Here is a 23,475-nt window from a genome sequence, read left to right as displayed (position 1 = left end):
TGTCAGACAGAAATGAGAAGTCTGTGTTGAAGGACCAAAGGATCAGTCCTTATTTCCTCTGAGACACTGAAGACTGATAAACTATTGAACAGGAGCCGCTCTGAGATGTTTGCGGTCCTGTTCTTCTGCGGGATCCTGTACGGCCCAGCTCAGGGTAAGAGTCTCGACATTTACAATACTGTAATCTGGCAGGGAAGAAAAAAATGACAGGTGAGATCTATTCAGTATCTCAGTTTTCTCTCTTAGAAGGTAAATGCTGTTTCCCCTGTTAATTACTCCTGTTAAATGTTAATTACAGTTTCTCCTGTCAAATGTCACAGTAATATTACATTTGTTTCAGAAGAAATCTGAAAAATGTCTCAAACAGTGCTCAAATTTACAGAGATATCAAAGTCTGCATTCAAAAGTCACTCTAAAATTTCTCATTCATTGATCTGATATCCTTTCTGCATTCATTTTATATATCTTATACGCTTACTGTTGACTCGTGTTTGTTTCTTATAAGCAATTGCAGTAGAAACATCTGAGACAAACTTGATGAAATGAGACGGAACCGAGATCTCAGGACTATGAAAAGGCAGCTCGTTTTCCCAAATGTTTGATGCCATATGAAGAATTTTTTAATTGTTGTGAACCGGTTCTTGATCTGGTTCTTATTTCTCAATGTTTCTCACACAAATTCGGTTGTGGATGAAATCCGATCTGAGGTGGATTTGACTTGTTTTCTCTGGATTCACGTATCATGTGACCAGCGCTGATGGATTTTGGTTTACTGTAGCTCTTTTGAGAATTTGACTGAAGAGTTCACTGCATTTACTCAGTATTTTTGTCTTTTTTTCAGTACAAATAAACAAAAACATTCTTAAATTAAGAAACATTTGCTTGAAAATGACTATATATATACTGATCAAAATGAAATGAGGTTTATGATTAATTAAGAACAAATATGTGCCAAATTTGTTTTCCCTTTGAATTGCCATTTATTTTTCTGACCCTGCTGTCAGATATTTGTTCTTGTTTTAAGCATAAACTCTTGAAAATGAAGGTTCTTTATTGGCATTGATAGTTCCATGAATAACCTTCAACGTCCAAAGAACCTTTCCATTCCACAAAAGGTTCTTTATTGTGGAAAAAGGTTCTTTAAATAATTAAAATATCTTTTTAGATCTTTTCACCAAAAATGGTTCTTCAATGGCATCACTGCAAAAACACCCTTTTGAAACCTTTATTTTTAAAAGGATAGTTCACTTAAAAATGACAATTCTGTCATCATTTACTCACCCTCAAGTTGTTTCAAACCTGTATGAATTTCTTTCTTCTGTTGGACACAAAGGAAGATATTTTGAAGAATGTTGGTAACCAGTAAATGAAGACAGATTTTACATTTTTGGGTGAACTGTCCTATTAAGTGTGTGAACTTTCTTGTCATTTTTGCATCTCAAGTAAATGTACCTTGATTTAAGATGATATTTTTTGATATATGCACTAGAAAACAAGACAAAAACATTGAGGAGGAACATCTTCCTTTTTTTTTTTTGCATTGAATTCCTCCAAAACAACTGGTTTTCAAGAAAATGCTGGTAAATTACTTAATTGATGTTCAATTCTATGTGTATGATTGAAATGAGTTTGAACAAAACACTCAAACATTGAGCTTGTGCCATTAAATGATGGCAAGAGTCAGTTTTATTGTGAGACATGCAGATCTTAAGCATTCCAGTCCATGCGTCAGTGAGGAAAGCAGAAGTGAGAGGAGGATCTGGATGTTTGAGGCTGATTGCGCAATGCAGATCACTGACTCTAATCATGTTCTCTCACTAAAGACACACACACACACACACACACCCTGCTTTCATTTCTCTTCTCATTACTTCAACCCTCATATCAACACATTCACATAAACCTTGTCTTAACAGTGTGAACAGCAGCATTTCAAGAGAGATTTGCTGCAAAAAGACACTGTGTTTCAGTTTCAAAGCAGTGTGTCGTAATCTGAGAATTTTGAAAGAGAATTTGGTCACACTTTAGATTAGAGTCCATTTCTCACTATTATCTAATTATTAACTGCAACTTTTGCCTCAATAAACTCCTAATTACTGCTTAAAAATAGTTAGTAAGGTAGTTGTTAAAGGGGACCTATTATGCAAAATCATAGCATTCAAGTAAGAAATGTATTATTATTAAAGCTACTAAAGTTATTTAATCAAGAGCAGTGAGTGATTTTCTGATTTTCTTTTGTTGTTTGATTCATATTAACAGCATGTATAGTAGTGGGTACTGTATATTACGCTACTGTCACTTTAATACACAGATCTAATATACACATGCGATTTCTTTACTTGCTGTTTATGTTCACAGACATAATCGACTGTGTTTATGTAAACTTTGTGTTTTTTACATAACTTTGTATTTGACCGTTTAAGCACAATAACAGTGAAAGAGAAGTGAAAGAGAACTTAGTTTAATACTCACTGGAAGCGCTGTCTGTCCAGATTTCAGTGCGCGTGCTTTGGGTGTGTGCGCTCAGAAAACCATCAGAAGTTTAGACCGATATGGCTTTAAAACGCATGCAGATAATAAACATTCATGGCGAGGAAGAACTGCAATGTCACGTGAGCGTGACCATGATAGATGATGATAATCGAAACAAAACAGATGTTTTGTTAGTTTTTTGGCAGAGTATTCGAGGCAGGAGCTGTACAAGCTCCGCCCTCTTCTGGAGCAGCAGCTCATTTGCACTTAAAGATGCATGCACAAAAACAGCATGTTTTTCCTTCCACTCAAAAATTGGCATTTGCAACATGGTATAATAAATAAACTGGAGTATTTTGAGCTGAAACTTCACAGACACATTCTGGGGACACCAGAGACTTATATTACATTATGTAAAGAGTTGCATAATTGGTCCTTTCTAAGTTTAGGTATTGGGTAGGATTAAGGGATATAGCATATAGGTGGTCAGATTTATTGTGAAAGTGTGATTACACTTATAGGTTTGTGGTTTAATTGCAGGTGAATCTGTGAGCTCTGCAAAATACAACTCATTACAGTTTCACATACTATATAAAAACAGAATGCAGTATATAGTGTGCAGCACGCAGTACTCTAGTGTTTCAAACAGGTTGTGTGCTGAATTCAAGTCAAGTCACCTTTATTTCTGTAGTGCTTTATATAAAACAGATTGTTTTAAGGCAGTTTCACAGAAATAAAACAACTGAATCACTGATGGACTTTTCATCAAATTTGAGTTCATACTTGTTCAATAGTGTCATTTACTTCAGTTCAGTTCAGTGTTGATTTAATTCAATATCTGACTGCTGTGGGAATCTGAACTGAGAATCTGCAATTGTAGCGTTTGATGTGATTTGTTACAGTAATCTGAAATTTTATTTGTATAGCACATTTCATACACAATGGTAATTTAAAGTGCTTTACATAAAGAAGAAGAATAAAAATAAAACATAAGGGATAGAAATAACAGTAAAAACAGAAAATTTTGCTATCTGGATAGAAGAGCTAGGAAGTCTTAGGGAGTAAGACCGAAGCTGAAATAGCTGAAGTTTTAATCTGCGTAGGTGAGAGGACACGAAAGGTCATTATTGTGAGTCATAAAACATCCACTGTTGCAATATGATGAGAGAAGGTCTCAGTTCTTTATTTCTGTAGATCTAAATTTATAAATCTTACTTTTTTTCTTTTTTGGGGGGATTTTTGGAGTCTTTTACATTCATTTTTTTAGAAAATCATGTTAAAATGTGAGTATCAAATATGATTATCAGACTTTTGAGGAAGGTTTATTTGTTGATCTCTCAATCATCATTGTATTGCATTATATGTTTTAAAACTACAGAGCTTTGATCATAAAACTAAGCATTTAAATATCATCTTAAGCATATTATTGGAGATATAGAGTGAGGACTGATATTTCATTTTATGTAAGTAGTCTGTTATACTGTTATAAAGATCTAATTGATTTACATTACAAATTTTTAGAATTTCATATTCATTTTTGGCCATATAAATATCAGAATCTGCACCAAATTGCATATTTTTGCTCAGTTTGGGCCTCTGAATAAAAAAGTTCCTCCTTGAGTTTGAGCTCCATTCTCAATATATCATATTATATGAGCCATATAAAGCATGATCTGATGTGTCAAATTATATATATATATATACACTATATTGTCTATGGTTTATTAAACTATTCCATTTACAAAAAAAAAGAAAATCTGACTGTTATTTCCCTTCTGTGTTTTGATTGTCAGGTTGGTCTGAACCGCAGATCAGACTGAACTCTGGCGCTCTGGTCGGTACCGATGTGATTCTCAGCTCCAGTTCTCTTCTACATTTGATCTGTGAGGGCGACGGACCGGTGACATGGATTCCCCGACTGGCCAGACACAAAAAGTACATCTCCAAAGAGGTTGGAAACATCCGGAGTTTCCGTGTGGAAAGAGCCACGGTGGATTTTACAGGAACATACAAGTGCATCTATATGAATGAAAATTATTCAAACGTGTCGTCTTCTGTTCATGTGTTTGTCAGGGGTGAGTGAACTGTCTATTTCATCTCTCCTTCTCATATATATTTTTCTTAATTAGCACTTTTGTCTTTTTTCCAGCACAAATATCTAAACATTCTTAAATCAAGATTCCATTTCAAACAAAACGACTTAAGATATTATTGTGTTAGTTCATCCAAAAATGAAAATTCTGTCATTAATTACTCACCCTAATGTCGTTCCAATCCTGCAAGTCTTTCGTTCATCATCTGAACACAAATGAGGATCTTTTTGATGAAATCTGAGAGATTTCTGTCCCTCCATTGACGTAAAACTAATCCATATGAATTGAGTGATTTAGTCCAAATTTTCTGAAGAGACTCGATCGCTTTATATGATGAACAGATTGAATTTAGGCTTTTATTCACATATAAACATTGATCAGCGAACATAAACAGAAAAAATATCTGGCAATGGAGTCAAAAAAATAAACTTGGCAATGGGTAAATGGAAAAAAGGACAAAAACATATACTGAAAAACAAACATTGTTTGTAGTGCAGAATCATGTCATGAAGGTTGTTGTGGTGTAGTGGTTAAAGATCTGGTCTGGTGACTGGTGAAGTTAAATGTTCAATAACATGTGAAACCACATCTGTGTTGGTTACAGATCCCCAAGTTCTCTTTGTTTCACCGAGTACGACTCGGCCACCTGTGGCAAAAGAAGGTGAAGATTTGTTGATCCCGTGTCTTCTGACCGATCCCGATGCCACGGACTTCACGTTACGCATGGACAATGGCTCAGCGATGCCTTACGGCATGAATGCAACCTTTGACCCCAGAAAAGGTGTCCTGATTCGCAACGTTCAGCCGGGATTCACCGCCGACTACGTTTGCAGTGCTAGAATTGGAGGGGTTGAGAAAATGTCAAAGATATTCAAAGTAAACATCATACAAAGTGAGTTTTATTTAAGCCGCTGTGCTTACACTAGTGCTTACAAAAAACAAATATCTGAACATTTTTATATCAAGATACATTTATTTGAGAAGCAAAAAGACATAAGATATTAAATCTTGTGTACAGAAAAATGTATCAAAATTAAGTGAGATTATCCTAAAAATAATCTTCTTTTCCTTTTGAATTAAGTATATTTTTTCCCCCACTGGTAGATATATTGTTTTATAAATCAAATGACAAAAGCTCCAGATTTTAAGAATAAGAATAAAATGATTCATTTTGGAATTTTGTGATTTCACAAACTCTTCCAAAGATGAAAAGTTTGTGAAATCATAAAATTACAAAATGTTTCAATTCATTCTTAATTCTGAATGAATAATGTAAAACAGGGTTTTCTCAACTTGGAGTTGATAAAAAGCTATTCATTCATTAATTACATCATAAAAAAGTAAAATTAAAATAAATAAATACATTTAAAATGTATAATTTGAAAAATAAACTCTTTAGTAATGCATGTCATTAACTGACATCAGAGAACCGTGAACATGTGAATGTGTTGGTAAATTATTGAAATATTAACTTAATCTCAGTATAATACAAATTAAATAATTAAATATATAATGATACAAATATACAAGTATATATTTTAGGTCAAAGGGGTTTGGCTGAGGAAGGTTTATTTGTATTTTATATCTCAATCATCATTGTATTGCATTTTATTATATTTTTAAAAAATACAGAGCTCGATCATAAAACTAACCATTTAAATATCATCTTAATAAGACATATTAGAGATATAGAGTGACGATTGATATTTATAATTTTATGTAAGTAGTCTGCTATAATGTTAAAATATATCATTGATTTACATTTACATGATTTTTTTAATCAGGGTTACGCTTTCCACCGTATGTGTTCCTGAGGAGAAACGAGCATGTGAAACTGGTGGGAGAGAGATTACAGATCATTTGCACCACAAATAACCCAAACTTTGACTATAACGTCACATGGACACACTCCACTAGAAAGGTATGAACTTTAACCTCTGATCACATCTGATTCTAGATGAAATATTTTTAATGATATATATCAGGCCTCTTTCAATAGACTAAAAAGCCAATAGCATTTTATTCAATTTTAACTCACACATTGTTTTATTTAAAAGACATTTATAATATTACAAAAGATTTCCATATCAAATAAATGCTGTTCTTTTGAATGTTCTATTCATAAGAAAATCCTGACAAATCTTGGTTTCCACTAAAAAATTAAGCAGCACAACTGTCTTCAACATTGATAATAATCAGAAATGTTTCTTGAGCAGCAAATCAGCAAATTAGAATGATTTCTGAAGGATCATGTGACACTGAAGACTGAAGTAATGATGCTGAAAATAACAGGACTAAATTTCATTTCAAAAAATATATTACAATAGAAAATAGATATTTTAAATAGTAATACTGTATTTTTGATCAAACAAATAAAACCTTTGTGAGCAGAAGAGAATTTTTTAAGCATGTAAAGTGTCCAGTAATGTTGTTATTCTCATTCCCAGCTGCCTCAAGCAGAAGAGAAATCAAAGATGCAGGGGGATCGTTTGGCCATCGAGAGCGTCCTGGTCATACCGGCTGTTCAGCTGTCTGATTCGGGGAACATCACCTGTACGGGTCAGAACGAGGCCGGAGCGAACAGCTCCACCACACAACTGCTGGTCGTGGGTGAGAACTGGAGACGAATCGTGCTCGTTTATTCATAGTTTTTTTTAGTGGGCACAACATCCATAGAACTGCAGCACAGTCAGTTTTTATTTTGAATATTTAGATCACCTTTCAAATGAAAAAAACAAAGATATGTGAACACAATCCAAGTTTTGGGCACTTGTGATCCATATCCAGCACCTGCTGCAGTATTTCAGTCACTAAAAACAGCTGGACATCCTAAAACGCTTAATGTGAAAAACACTTAACGTGCCTTAATGTACTAAAACTGTAATATTAAAAGATCAAATTCAATACACAGCTTACTGAGGATGCATACTTTATAGGCGAGCAGATGAGCTAAATGGTTAAGTGGTTTGTCTGTAATGGTTTTCTATGGAAAAACACTTCATGAGAAACTGTGCATTGCATTTATATTCTGGGTTCATCTGCTTGCCTGTACATCATCAGTAAGGTGTATCCTGAATTTGATCTTTTAATATCACTGTTTTACTGATTGTACTTAGTAAAAACCTTGTGAAAATAACTGGCACTGGAGGAAAGCCTTGTTTTGCCCTGCAGATGGGCGTTCCTATAACTATGAATTGTTGTTGTTTGATGTCTTTAAAATTATTAAAACACTTTTCTGTGACAGGCGAGCCGTACATTCATCTCTCCCCGAAGCTCTCATCTAAACTCACCCACCGCGGCCTGTCCATCGAGGTGAGGGAAGGGGACGATGTGGATCTTGGTGTTTTGATCGAAGCATATCCACCTCTGACCTCACACCAGTGGGTGACTCCAACATCCCACAATGCCTCACTCCCAGAGAACAGGTTTTACAACTACAACGACAGGTCAGTAGAAAGAATGCATTTAGTAAATGAATGATCTTGAAGGGGACCAATTATGCAAAATTTATTTTTTAAGGTGTTTAAACACAGTTGTGTGTCCACATTGTGTGTTAACAACCAGCCTATAATGGAAAAAATCTAATTTTTGGTGTATTTTGAGCTAAAACTTCACATACACACTTTGGGGACATCAGAGACTTATTTTATATCTCTTAAAAAGGGGCATAATAGGTCCCCTTTAAATAAATGACAAGATATAGTCAAATCCAATTGTCAACCATGGCATGCAAGATGAATTTTTACATGTGCCAGATTCACATATTCATAGGCCGACTGTGATGTTTGTGTTTTGATGGGATGTATTGAGCTCAGGGTTTGTGAATCTGTAGGTACGAGGCACTGCTGTTCCTCAGGAGACTGAACTTCCAGGAGATCGGCCGCTACACACTATACGTGAAGAGCAGCATGAAAAATGCCTCCATTACATTTGATATTAAAATGTACAGTAAGTACAGTTAGTCTGTTTACATCTGCACATCATTCCAAATATAAATAACATGTATGTAGATGATTTATAACATATATATGTGAGTGTGTGTGTGTGTAGATAGTTAGATAGATAATACTTTCCCCCCATTTTCCCATTAAATACCAAGTTAAGCTTTACTGAACAGTTGTAATTTACAATAGTTTAATCACTTATATGCACTAAAAATTGTATCTGTAAAATTTCATTTTCATGTGACTATGCATGTATCATGCAAATGTTCGTGACAAGATGTTTACATTTTTTAGAAAGCAGAATGATCACAGGAATAAATTACATTTTAAAATATATTCACATAGAAAACAGTTATTTTAAATTGTAATAATAATTCACAATGTTGCCATTTTTACTGTATTTTTTATTTAAAAAATTATAAAAATACAGCTTTTGTGAGCATAAGAGATGTAAATTATTATAAACCATAACTTTTGACATGTAGTGTATTTTATATTTATACAGATTTTCAGTGCAGTGTATATTTGGGCCATTTACTTCCATTGCAAGTGCATTACTGCAACCGCAACACAGAAAAACCTGAGGACAAAATCATTTTCAGAATAATCATTACGACCGCGAATGCTGCTGGTGGTGATTAACTTTAGAGAGTGAAGAAATCAAGTCTAAGAAGCATCAAAATTCCCATCTGAAATATTCAAGCTCATTTTGTTTCACAGAGAAACCTGTCGCGACGGTGAGATGGGAGAATGTCACAACTCTGACATGTAGGTCTTATGGATATCCAGCTCCCAGCATCCTCTGGTACCAGTGCACAGGAATCACAACCACGTACGTGTTTGACACTTTATTACACATCTGAAACTACTGATACTGGCAGCCTGTTATGAGCCGAAAGCCGACATGAAATCAAAATCAACCTTTCTAATGACACGTTTTGGATTTAATTGTGGATGACTCATTAGTTATCTTCAATGAAGAAACTCAGAAATGCATTCAATTACAGAAGTGAAAACTTGGAATTGACTTTTTTATACCCTATTTTAAATATTGTAACATTCAGACTCCTTATTATTGAAAAGGTTAGACACTTTTAACCTAACAAAAGATTTGAATATATAATATACAGCTGCCCAGAAAACACCACAGACCTTCAGCCCATCCAGACGCAGACGGTGGAGTTCCAGAAGGAGCCGTACGGATCGGTGGGTGTGGAAAGCGTCCTGACCGTGGGACCGAACCGCAGAATGACCGTGGTTTGCGTGGCCTTCAATCTGGCCGGCCAAGGCAGTGACACCTTCTCCATGGACGTCTCTGGTAAAGGGGTTTTTAGAAGGTTGCAGTAAAATCGAAGCGCATTGTTCTGGTTTGTTGATCAGATGTGTTTGTCTTGTCGTCTCAGATCAACTCTTCACCAGCACCATGTATGGCTGTGGAGTCGCGATGCTGGTTCTGGCGCTGATGCTCGTCTTCATGTTCTACAAGTACAAACAGGTGCGTTTGGCACAGCTGCATCTACACTAATATCTGCTCCATCAGCCAGACATCAGAGAGAATCAAGCCAGAATTCAGTTTGATCTCTTGAATCATCTTTTTGTGAATGTTATTTTGAAGAAAAAAAAAAACACAGTTCCTCATTCCCACTCGATTCTTTATGGATAAAAACTAGTTCTGCCGTTTGTTTTCATTGTTAGATATTTCTTTTGCAAAAATATTCTTTCTTTCTTTCTGTCTTTTTTGCTCTTCACTCTTTCTTTTGCTCTTTCTTTTCACTCTTTTTTTTACTCTTTTCACTCTTTCTTTTTCTTTCTCCCTTTCTTTCAATTTTTCTTTTTCACTATCTTTTGCTCTTTCTTTCACTCTATTTCGCTCTGTCTTTCTTTGCTCTTTTTGTACTTTTTTCACTCTCTCTTTCTTTTGCTCTTTTTTTTGCTTTTTTGTTCTTTTTTACTCTCTTTCTCTCTTTTGCTTGCTCTGTTTTTACTTGTTTTTGCTCTTTCTTTGCTCTTTTTTGCTCTTCCTTTCTTTCTCTCTTTCTTTCGCTCTTTCTTTCGCTCTTTTTTTTGCACTTAGCAAAAATATTTCGCAAAAAAATTAATGGATAAAAATTAGTTGTGCCGTTTGTTGTCATTGTTAGATATTTCTTTCGTACTTTCTTTCGCAAAAATATTCTTTCTTTCTTTCTTTCTTTCTTTCTTTTTTTGCTCTTCACTCTTTCTTTTGCTCTTTCTTTTTTCACTTTTTTACTCTTTGCTCTTTCTTTCTTTCTCTCTTTCTTTCTTTCTTTCTTTCTTTCTCTCTTTCGATCTCTTTCTTTTTCCTCTATTTCGCTCTTTCTTTTGCTTTTTCTCTTTTTCTCTTTATTTTGCTTTCATTATTTTTCTCCAATGTCTTTTGCTCTTTCTTTAGCTCTTTTCTTTCTTTGCTCTTTTTGTACTTTTTTCGCTGTCTGACTTTTGCTCTTATTTTTTTCTCTTTTTTATCTCTTTCTTTCTTTCTCTCTCTTTCTTTTGCTTGCTCTTTTTTTGCTCTTCCTTTCTTTTGCTTGCTCTTTTTTTGCTCTTCCTTTCTTTCTCTATTTCTTTTGCACTTTCTTTTGCTCTTTTTTCGCACTTTCTTTTGCAAAAATATTACGCAAAAAAATGTGATCCTTTTTTGTTTTCTTTCTTTGGCAAACATATAGTTTTTCTCCAAGTATTCTGAAGATATATGATAGATTTGTGAGGAACAGTTTGAATTTGACTCACCTCTCAAATCTCACGTACACTGAAAAAAAAAATTCACAATTAATTACAAAGAAACAGCAAGTAACATTGAATTAAATGTGAAACTCTGAAGTAGAAAGACTGAAATAGTATTTTTTTATTTTATTGTTTTATTTACAACATTTGTTACAGTGTACAGAGCTTCTGTGTCTTTAATATTTCATATTTTTGAGTGAGGTGTCCTTTGTTTCAAGTAGATGCTTAAAATAAACAAAATGAATCTGTTCCTATTGACTCTATTCATTTATATCCATGGTCTCATTAGCGATTCATCATGTTCTTTTGAAAATGTGTTGATTTCACACACTTAGAATTGCCCATCAGTATATGTGTGTAAAACTGTTTAAACAGCAGACTGAACTGAGTTTGTGTCTCTTTTGTCTGTTGGTAGAAACCCAGATTTGAGATCCGCTGGAAAATCATTGAAGCCACAAATGGAAACAACTACACCTTCATAGACCCGACACAGCTTCCATACAATGAGAAATGGGAGTTTCCTCGAGACAAATTAAAGCTAGGTCTGTACTGGCTGTCCAAAACGCTCATGTATGACCGATTTTTGAATTATGAATATCATAAGTTTCATTTGATGCTTTTAACATGCACTTTGCTAGGTCATAAAAGTTAAATAATCTGACACAGTTAAGAGCGTCTGCAGAGGATTTCTCTCTGATGCCATTTCCCTTTTTTTTTTTTTTTTTTTTGCCACATGACAGCAAATTGGTTTCCTGTTGGTTGCAAGTTAATGACTTTGTTTTGAGTTTTTAATGTTTATTATTATTATTATTATTATTTATTTATTTAATTAATTTTCCTGTCAGTTACACTTCAATGACTTTGCTTTGAGATTTTATCGAATTAGTTCTTATTGTTGTATTTTTTAATGTTCATTTTAATTTTAGTTGAAATTCATGTCATTTTTGTTTTGTTTTTTGTTGAGTGTTTGTCCATAATTTTTATTTCATTTTTATTTTTACTTAATTTAGCAAGACATCAAAGTAAACTACATGAAAATGAGAAATGTATTTTATTTTTATTTACTTATTTGGTAACACTGAAGTTTTCATTTGTTAACATTAGTTAACTACATTAGGCAACATGAATTAAGAATGAACAACACTTCTATTAATCTTAGTTAATGATGTTAATATCAGCCTTTACTAATACATTATTAAAATCAAAAGTTTTTTATGTTTACATTAGTTAATGCTCTGTAAACTAACATGAACATGATCATTTTTATTAACTAACAGTAACAAAGATTAATGAATGCTATAAAAATATCGTTTTCATTATTAGTTCCTGTTAGTTAACGTTAACAGATGAGACCTTATTATAAAGTGTTACCGTTTATTTAAAATCAGCGTTTCTTTATGGATTTGACTCTAAGGATGGTCTGTCTGGTGTGCAGGTAAGACTCTGGGTGCAGGCGCCTTTGGGAAGGTGGTGGAGGCCACGGCGTACGGCCTGGGGAAGGAGGACAACGTCACACGTGTTGCTGTGAAAATGCTGAAAGGTCAGAAGACATTACAATAAGAAAAGCCATTTTGGCCGACCCTTTCTTTTCACATGAATAATCATGTTTCACTGACAAAACTGTTTTACAAAGCCAGTCAGAGTAATTGAACTGTGTTGTGTTGCATGCTGGGAGCAGCCAGCGCTCATCCTGACGAGCGGGAGGCTCTGATGTCAGAGCTGAAGATCCTCAGTCACCTCGGACAGCACAAGAACATCGTCAACCTGCTGGGTGCCTGCACACACGGCGGTAAGAGGAACCTTTAACATCAAATGAACCTTTCCATTGCACATAGAGGAACAATTTTCTGTAGATGAATATAATATTCGTCACACTAAAAATATATATATATATTTTTAAGCACTGATCACTAAAATGTTCTTTGAGGAACCTTTGGAACCTTTTCTTAAGAGTGTGACTGGAAGAAAACAGTTCAAACTGGTTTCTAATCAGTGTGACCAAGATGTCAAAAGCAGGCCTAGTTGCCCAACTAATGTATCTAAACCAGTTTGTACCAGCACCAAACCATGTAAAACCACCGAAAACTGGTCATGGATTTTCATTTTTGATTTATTTCCACCCCATTTGCAGGTCCTGTGCTGGTGATCACAGAGTACTGTTGTCATGGTGATCTTCTGAACTTCCTGCGTAGCAAAGCCGAGAACTTCCTGAACTTCGTCATGACGATTCCAAATTTTCCAGAGCTGGCGACGGATTATAAGAATGTGAACACTGATCGAATGTTTGTCAGAAGGTCTGTTTAATAAACATATACAAATATATATATATATATATATATATAATACAAAAAAACGTAAAATTATTTTATTTCAGCTAGTAAGCAACATTTGACTTTTTCATTTACTTTAACTTCATGTACTAAAATAACTAAAATAATGATAAATAAAAACTATTTTGATATATTTAAGAAAAATTACAAATGCACAACAAAATTACTAAAAACTAACTGAAATAAAAATGGAAAATGTTCATTATTTTTGTTTGTTCATTATTTGATTATGTTGGTTATTTGACCCATGACAGTGACAGTGGGATTTCCAGCACCTGCTCTGATAATTATCTGGACATGAGACCGGCCACATCCAGACCCACAAACTCTGTTCTGGGTGAGTCCACAAAACACTTTTACACACCCGGGTTTCCTACCCGGGTTAAAGGTTTTACATATTTCATTAATTATATTTGACTAAAATGTTTTGTATTGAAATATTTTATATTCTACCAATGATTAAATTGTGCTAGGCCTAGATGTTAAGGTTAGAGTAGGAAGGACACTAGTATGGACCTTTATGTTTTATATATATATATATATATATCTGAAATATGAAATACAAAATATATTAAAAAAAACATAAAATATTTATATAAAAAATAAAAAAAAAAAAAAAATATATATATATATATATATATATTATTTTTTATATATTTTCTTTTTAATATAAATATTTTATGTTTTTTTTTTTTATATTTTGTATTTCATATTTCAGAAATGTGTCATGTTACATAACAGAAATGGTTCGATAACTTCATTTTCGTCTTGACTTTAAGCTCACACTATAAAAACTGTTCAAATTCAACCGCTTCCTCTTGTGCTCCAGGTTCTTCTTTTGAGTGTCAGGCAGAAGATTCGTGGCCGCTCGACATGGACGACTTACTCAGATTCTCCTATCAGGTGGCGCAGGGACTCGACTTCCTCGCGGCTAAAAATGTGAGTCCCTAAAATAAAAATAGAAAACTACTAGCAGCCTCATAAACAATGAGATCTGTTTGAGATCTCAAGGAAGTTACGTTCATAAAAGATAAATGCAGAAAATGTCATCTTCAGTTACTCAGTTAATCTGATGGAGTGACTGTAAATCTTCACAGTGCATTCACAGAGATGTGGCGGCCAGAAACGTTCTGCTCACCAACAGTCGAGTGGCCAAGATCTGTGATTTCGGACTGGCACGAGACATCATGAACGATTCCAACTACGTGGTCAAAGGAAACGTGAGAGAACAAACACAACACAAATTCTCCACTGTGATAGACATACAAATCAAGTTCAATTCAGTTCAAATACAAATATGTGTGTGTGTGTAGGCCCGTCTTCCAGTGAAGTGGATGGCTCCAGAGAGTATTTTCGAATGTGTTTATACAGTTCAGAGTGACGTCTGGTCTTACGGCATCCTGCTGTGGGAGATTTTTTCACTGGGTAAGACAGAAACACACAGTTAACCTTTTTATTATTTGGCGGGTCAATTTGACCCACATAGATTTTTGAGTTGTCGGAAATAATGGTTAACCTATGATTTATTTCTTGATATAACCCTAAACCTAACCTTTTTTATTGGTCTCATTTAGTGTCATGAACATGCATGCAAAGTTCTGACACTCTGATATGTTGTGGAATGTGGGTACCAAATTTCTGTTATGATTATGATGTTCCTGGGTCACTTTGACCCACTAATTTCATGCTTAAAGGCAGCTGTAGAGAACCAAAAAAGTGTATATTGGTATATATTTGGCAGGTGCTTTCATTCAAATACATTTTACAACTGCTTTCATAGCCTATATTGTTATCAGCTCATAATTAATTTCACTGGGAATCGAACCCTTGATCTTGGCGTTGCGAGCGTCATGCTCTACTGTTTGAGCTACACACTTATTAAACAAATGTTTAAAATGTTCAATTGCATTGAATCCAGTTGACCCACAACATCACAATCATACCAAGATTTTTAACATAATTTTAGGTTGTTTGTCATTAGATAAAAAGAAAATAGCACAGCAAGTGTCATTCATTGTAAATAAAGATGCACAAACACACTTTACAGTCAAAACTTTTGATAAAAAAGAAATTTGTATGGTTTGAAATGCTAAACCTATAGATGTAGTGTTGAAGATAAAGACTGTTGTGTTTGATTATGGTGAGCAGTGTTGGGGAAAGTTACTTTTAAAAATAATGCATTACAATATTGCGTTACTCCCTAAAAAAGTAACTAAGTTACTTTTTATGAAAAGGAATCCATTACATTACTTTTGCGTTACTTTTTCTCACCTGGGGTTAATAAAGTGAGATTAAATACATAAAGTATTTGTGTAATTTAACATAGTTAATATATTATAGTAATATAGTTAATTCTGAGATTGCATTTGACTGTTTTCATTCATTTTGAGGAATACTGAATGTTTTTGTGCAAGTGAGATGAGTAAATGCATGTTCACATTTAGTCTAGAACTACAATAACCATCATGTTCACACAGCGCACACAACACCTCTGCACTTTATTTCTCTCAACATGGGGACAGTAGAGCTGTCAGTCAATACATGTGAAATAGTAACTTGTGTTACTTGTTTGAAAAAGTAACTTAGATATTTTGTTGTAAATTGACAACCTAATGCATTACTTTACTAGTTACTTGAAAAAGTAATCTGATTACGTAACTCAAGTTACTTAATGCGTTACCCCAACACTAATGGTGAGTGGCTCAAGTTGATAGTTAATGTGGTGATAGTTAACTAGTCTAAAAAACATCATCAGCCCTCTATAATATATAACAGATTAAAGTTAAGGCATTTAAATATTAAAATCATTTTTAGATTTCTAGTCTCATCGCACACAGGGTTCTGGTTTGATGTCTGTTTGAGTTTTTCTTGTCTGGCTGAATGTCTAAGACTCCTCTGCATGTTTCTGCAGGTAAGAGCCCGTATCCCAACGTCCTGGTGGACTCAAAGTTTTATAAAATGATCAAATGTGGCTATCAGATGTCCAGACCTGACTTTGCACCTCCAGAGATGTGAGTGAAATTATCACTATCAGACACAAATATGACCATTTCCCACAATTTACAATGATGGTAAATCATCAAAACTATGAGATATTAATGTCAACCATCTTCATGAGGTGCATTCTGGGATGCTTTTGAAAACTTTTGAAGAGGGAATATGTATGGAAGACCGTTTTCAAGACACATTAAAAAAGCATGCTTTGGTAAATCTTAATTTCAATTTAGTATGTTATAAGGTTGGCTTTTTATGTCATAATTTCACATTTTTGTGTGAAGTCATAATTTCAACTTTTCATCTCATAAATATAACTATGTAATAATTATAACTTACAGTAGTATGTAGTTATAATTTTTATTTTTATGTGGCAGAAATACACTTCCATAAATATGTGTGATGATGAGAACTTGGTGATGTTTCACTAGAATATGTATATATTTCATTTTGTATAAACATTCATAACCACAATATAAATTTGTATCCAAAACTAATTTCAAGCATTTAAGCAGAAGCTTTCAGATGAAAAGGTTTAAAATATCAATAGTCGAGTCAGGGTTATTATCGTTAACTAAAACTAAAACCATAAAAAATATATTTTCTTTTCTTGAAATAAATGAACATTAACTGAAATTAAATAAAATATAAAAAAAATAACATTTTATTTTGGCTAATTGCCAAGGCAACATTTCTTATTTTCATTCAGTTTTAACTTGATGTACTAAAATGAATAAAAACTATTTTAGACATTTAAAAAAAAAAAAAAAGATAAAAAGCACTTGAAAAACACTTTTTAAACAAAATTACCTTAAAAAAAATTAAAATGAAAACAGAAAATTAAAAAAAAAATCTAATTGAAAATTTTAAAAACTATAATGATATTAATGATATTAAAATAAGATTAAAATAAGTCGAGTGTCCAAACCTTTGACTGATCGTGTGTGTGTTTTCATTCTCTTGACATCATGACACACATGAATCTTTCTATAGTCACTCAGCCCTAAACACACACAAATAGAATAATAAAAAACATGAAAATTGCTCCATTTTCCACGGGTCGCTCTGACTCAGACCCTGCGTCTCGCTCAGCTTTGGCTCCTGTTTTCGTCATCCTGCACGGATCTTCAGTTCTGCATGTTAAACACATGATGCGACTGCAAGGCCTTGATTTTCCGCTCATTTCATGCTCATCCTCTCATCTTTATCCACGCCGGCTCTCTCTGAACTGTGTGACTTTACTGTACTTAAGTGTATGTGTTCTTACTGTTAATTAAAACTATTGTTTTTTGCAGTTGAAATAAAGCTGAAATAAAATAAAATATAAATATTACATGGAAAAACCTATTTAAACTTATTTTATTTAAAATTTAACTTAATTGTATTGCTTTTAATGGAAGTATGGAAGCCCATTTCTGCCACATAAGGAAGAAAAATCATGCTTTGGTAAATCTTAATTATGACATAAAATGTCTTAGTATGTCAATTTTGACTTTTTATGCCATAATTAAGTCATTATTTTGACTTTATGCAATTTTCAAAATTACATAGCAGTATTTTTTATTGAACATCTCAATTAAGTTGATTTCAGAACTTTAAAGCCACTATTACAACTATAAACTTTCTAGGAGAGCGTGTGATTATTGCTTCAGTTCACGCGGGAGTTACGTGCAAAAGCAGTGTGACCCAAAAACAGCAATCAAGTGTTTAGTCACGCTGCACTGAACTCACTACAACACTGACCTGATACTGGAACAGATACACAACAGGCCACAGTTCAGCTCAGAATTAAAAGAAAACAATCAGAAATTGTAATTGTACATTTTCATGACTATAAATTAGAAAAAAAGTTACAAAGAAACACACTGAAATACACATGAAATTTTGAAGTCGAACGACTGAAATAGTATTATCTTATGAAACGTACTTTAATATTCTTTGTATTATTTACAACTTAGAAAAATATTTTTTTACAGTGTATAGTAATGATTTAATCATAAACAAAGGCAATAATACATATTTCTATGGTACTCATACTTTACAGTTTATGTCAAGTAAGAAATGTGCTTTATGAAATGAACTGAAATGAAATGCCAAAAATGTCACAATGCAAAAAAAGTCATAATGCTCATAAAAATAAAGGTTTCATTTCCATTTGGAAGATATAACGTCTCTTTCTTTTGGTGTTGTGCTGAATCTGATTCTGACAGGTTCCTAATCGGTTCTGTGATAACGAACCACGTGATCTTGTGTGCAGGTACACTATCATGAAGATGTGCTGGAACCTGGAAGCCGCTGAGAGACCAACATTCAGCAAGATCGGTCAGATGATCGAGAGGATGCTGGGAGATGCACCTGACGAACAGGTAAACTCATACACCCTGCAGTAAGACCTGAAATGAACCTGGTTTCACCGACAGGGCTTAGATTAAGCCAGGATTAGGCCTTAGTTCAGTTAGGACATTTAAGTAGCTTTTATAAACGTGCCTTAGAAAAAAACATGGTACGGTATCTTACACACTTCAAATTTTGAAAAATGTAGTCCATCCATGCATATAGAAAAACAGCATACTAAACCGCAGCAGCAGTTAAAATAGTGTTATTTTCATCACAATCCTGTGTTTGTGAGTAATAAACGAGTGACTTCTGTAATTATTTCCATAATCCTTCACAGGAGACAGAGTACAAAAATCTCCAGTCTGAAGAGCATAGTGACGAACAACCAGAGTCATGTGACCCTGTGAAGCATGAAGAGGAGACAAATGAGACATCATGTGACCAGGAAGAAGAAGATCAGCCTCTCATGAAAGCCAACAACTACCAGTTCTGCTGAGTTCGGCATAACTAACTGCCAGATCTTCTTTCTGTACGTCAATAATAGTAGCAGACACACACACACGTCAACAGAGATCTGAAGCGCCTACATTCATGCTATCTGTGGAAGCTTGTATCCGCCACAGAATAAAAAAGAAACTGCGACTTTTTTCTCACAACCGCGAGTTTATATCTCACAATGATGACTTTGTTTTTCTTGCAATTGCGAGTTCAGATCACACAATTCTGACTTTTTCTCTCGTAATTCCAAGTTTATGAGAAAAATAGTCAGAATTGTTCGATTAGTCGCAGTTACCTAAAAAACAGGCTTCCATAGTCATCAAACACAGTCTCGGTGTGATTTACACGCACCGATTTTGTTGCTCTGCTTGAACGATCATGTAAACACTCTCGAGTTTGTCTTCTAAGATTAAGCGTGTTGTTTGAACATGAACTGGTTTCACTTCTCTGCGAAGAGCAAGAGTGGAAAAACTCCACACCTCGGATTTGCTTGTCGTGCGACATGCCTTTTTGGTAAACGTGTCTTTTTTTGTTACTTGAACTTCTCGGTTGTCGAGGTTGAAAAGCAGCGTGTTCAGCATTTTATCAAGAGAAATATTATATTTGCAAATGCTGTGTGTTTCACTTCCACTTTGTACTTTTGCAATCATTGAACAAACTCACAAACAAACAAACACGATGTGCATCTGCATCACACGTAACTCTCCTAATCGGGGCGTCAGCTCGGGTTTGCGTTTCAAGCAGGATCAGTGGAGGTCAAAGGTCAGATATGAAATGATTCATCTGCTCTGTGAGCTGTCAGTTTGTCTCCTGCTCTAGTTCTTACTCAATCCTTGTAGGAAAACATAGTATTTTATTGCTTCCCGCGGAGATTGCGGTGCTTTGGAGTGATAGCGCGAGGTCAGCGCAGGTTCGGAGGACAGATTCACGTCTCCAGCGGGTGAAATATTGACATACTGTTGGTGCAATAATGTGGACCGATCGTTGCCTTATTTCTGCAGATAGCTGTGGGTCAAAGGTTATACGCATTCTCATTAACCCACAACCTTAAAAAGCGTTAGAAATAGCGAGAAAAACAATGACCGACGACCGCACAGAAACCATTTTAGGAAGAAAAACCATTTGCTCTTTCCTGTAACGTAAAATGAAAGGTAGACAAGTTTCATTTCTTTTTAATATGGATATTTACACTGAAAGATGTTCTTCTTCAGTATTTTTGACTTGTTCTCAAGTACCAATTTCAAAACATTCTTAAATCAAGATACATTTACTTATGAAGAAAAATTACTTGTTTATTGTTTACTGAAAAAATGTATCAAAATTGAGTTTTTGCTTAAAAAATATCACTTAAAAAATAACATTTTACAATAAGGTTTCATTTGTTAACATTTACTATTACATTTTTAAGATCAATAGTTGCATTAACTGTGAACTAACATGAACATGAACATTTTTATTAACTAACATTTAGTAAAGGTTAGTAAATGCTGTCAAATATATTGCTGATTGTTAGTAATGCATTAACTAATGTTAACAAATGAGACTTTATTGTAAAGTGTTGCCAAAATGTCAGTTGGATCAGAAAAAAATAATCTTTTCCCTTTGAACTGAGTTTATTTTTCTGACCACAATGACAGATTTTTTTTTTTTTTTCCAAGCATAAACTCACTTCATTTTGATATTGACATTTTTTCAGAAAGCAAAACTTAATATCATAAATCAAGGTCCATTTACTTGAGAAGCAAAATTACTTAAGAATGAGATATTTGTAATGGGAAAACAAGGCAAAAATCTTTTTTATTATTATTATTATTTGCAGTGTAAACCCGAAGGAAATGCATTTATATGGCGGAAATGTTTAAAGCTGAATGGAATTTTTTTTTTTTAAATTATTACTTTCGTCAAACTCAAAAATTGTGAGTTTTGTTCTGAGTTTCTTAATCATTTGAAATGGTTCTCAAAGCAAATCGTAGCATCAGACACACACTGCCAGAGTAACTTTAGGTTGCTTAAAAAATGTGATTTTTTTTTTTTTTTCCTCAAAGCACAAACTGCCATATGTTTATGTTTATATTTTATCCTTTTTTTACCTTTATTCTTATGCAAAAATTTTTTATTGTTTTAAGTTGAATTATATGAGATTTCAAAATCATAATGATGTCTTTCTGAGCGCTTATCTATATGTAAATTATCTATATGCACATCTTTATGTATATTAATAGTTCCCATGATGCTCTCATTAATGAATTCTGCACCATGGATATCTACAGATCTGTATATTTTAGTTTCGCTACCAAAAGCTACTAATAAAGCATGCAAATGTCACATGATCTTGCTTTTATCAGTGAAATTCAGTTTATTGAGAGCGACCGTGAGGTCACTCGGTGTCAGTGGATTCAGCTGCTGCTCGAGTGATCAAGTCAAACACAAACTTATATTTGAGTCTGATTCTGTCATGTCAGATCAAAATGCACTCAATAAATACTTCAACTTGTCAAAGAGTATTTCTATGCATGAAAAAGCTGTTAAAATATGAAACGAAAATAAATACTGTTGGTTTTCCGCCTGTAGTGGGTTTCACTTTTCTCTGGGCAATAAAATGCTTCTTATTTACAACAATCATTAACATGTCAGAAGATCAAGACACACAGTCAGAGAGACAGTTATTTTTAAAGGAAAGTTAAACTTCTGGCATCATTTACTCACCCTCATGTTGTTCCAAACATGTATTTTACACAGAAGTATATGTTCACGCTGCTTTTTTTCATACAATGAGAGTGAGTGGTGATTTATATAGGCTTTAAAAAGCACCATACACTCAAAAAAAAAAAAAAAAAAAAGTGTAATTTTACATTTTATGTATTTTAATTGCATATAAAATATCCATTCATTTTGGATTAAACCGTTTTAACAAACTAATAAACTGATGCATATTTGTCAGTCATACATAAATGAAACAGTCATGGTATAGTTTATTATTAACTAATTGCAACTATTTGATTTGATTTTAATTATATTCTCAAAATGCATTTATTAATATTCCTTAGAATCAACATAAATCTGCTGATTCCAAAAACAATTACATTTATTCAGTTAAAAATTATAAAGTAAAATATGGCTAGCTGTAGCAATATTTAATTTGTTAAAATGTATAAGATTAAAACAAATGGTATACATCGATGATAAATATATAAATAATCATATAGTTATATATTTAAATCACATTCACTAACGGAAATGCAGTTTCATTTATGTATGAATGATAAATATGCGTCACATTTTATTAGTTATACAGTTTATTACGGAAGAGGATTAGGGCCAAGCAATAATAAAAAAATAAAACCATCTCGAGATTAAAGTTGTTAAATTTCGAGAAAAAACTCGTTAAATTTCGGGAAAAAAGTCAAAATAAAATGTTGAGAATAAAGTCATTAAATTACGAGAAAAAAGTCGTTAAATTACGAGAACAAATTCGTTAAATTATGAGAAAAATTTTGTTAAATTTCGAGAAAAAAGTCGATAAAATGTTGAGAATAAAGTCATTAAATTATGAGAATAAAGTCATTAAATTATGAGAAAAAAGCCGTTAAATTATGAGAACAAATTCGAAACAAATTTGTTCTTGTAATTTAACAACTTTTTTCTCATAATTTAATGACTTTATTCTCAACATTTTATCTCGACTTTTCTCTCGAAATTTAACGAGTTTTTTCTCGAAATTTAACAACTTTAATCTCGAGATGGTTTTATTTTTTTATTATTGCTTGGCCCTAATCCTCTTCCGTAGTTTATTATGCAGTTAATTAGTTTTTTTAAACTAATCCAAATGGATTTAAATTTTATATGCAATTAAAATAAATAAATCTTAAAGAGATAGTTCACCCCAAAATTACAATTTTTGTAATTTACCCTTATGTTGTTCCAGACCTGTAGGAGTTTCTTTCTTCCGCTGGACACAAAAGAAGATATTTTGAAGAATGTTGAGGAATTAAACAGTTGATGGGCCCCATTCACTTCCATAGTATTTTTTACCTACAATGGAGGTCAGTGAGGCCCGTCAACTTT

At 33.5% G+C, this 23,475-nt stretch overlaps 1 protein-coding gene across 1 annotated transcript; it reads left to right on the top strand.

Annotated features, from left to right (window-relative positions):
• csf1ra (colony stimulating factor 1 receptor, a) lies at positions 1-21,972 on the top strand. The gene is made up of 21 exons (XM_048202750.1): positions 1-154; positions 4,266-4,547; positions 5,170-5,457; positions 6,350-6,486; positions 7,013-7,175; positions 7,810-8,011; positions 8,398-8,513; positions 9,230-9,341; positions 9,640-9,827; positions 9,913-10,004; positions 11,667-11,793; positions 12,687-12,791; positions 12,930-13,040; positions 13,383-13,545; positions 13,836-13,918; positions 14,411-14,520; positions 14,679-14,801; positions 14,895-15,006; positions 16,493-16,592; positions 18,833-18,941; positions 19,250-21,972. The coding sequence occupies exons 1-21, from the start codon at positions 106-108 to the stop codon at positions 19,406-19,408; spliced, it is 2,931 nt and encodes a 976-aa protein (XP_048058707.1). The 5' UTR covers positions 1-105; the 3' UTR covers positions 19,409-21,972.
• The last annotated feature ends 1,503 nt before the right edge of the window (positions 21,973-23,475 follow it).

Source organism: Megalobrama amblycephala, linkage group LG9 (genome assembly GCF_018812025.1).
Source record: "Megalobrama amblycephala isolate DHTTF-2021 linkage group LG9, ASM1881202v1, whole genome shotgun sequence".
Classification (NCBI taxonomy): Eukaryota; Metazoa; Chordata; class Actinopteri; order Cypriniformes; family Xenocyprididae; genus Megalobrama; species Megalobrama amblycephala.
The sequence above is the reverse complement of the archived record's forward strand: the minus strand, read 5'-3'. Positions and strand labels throughout refer to the sequence as shown.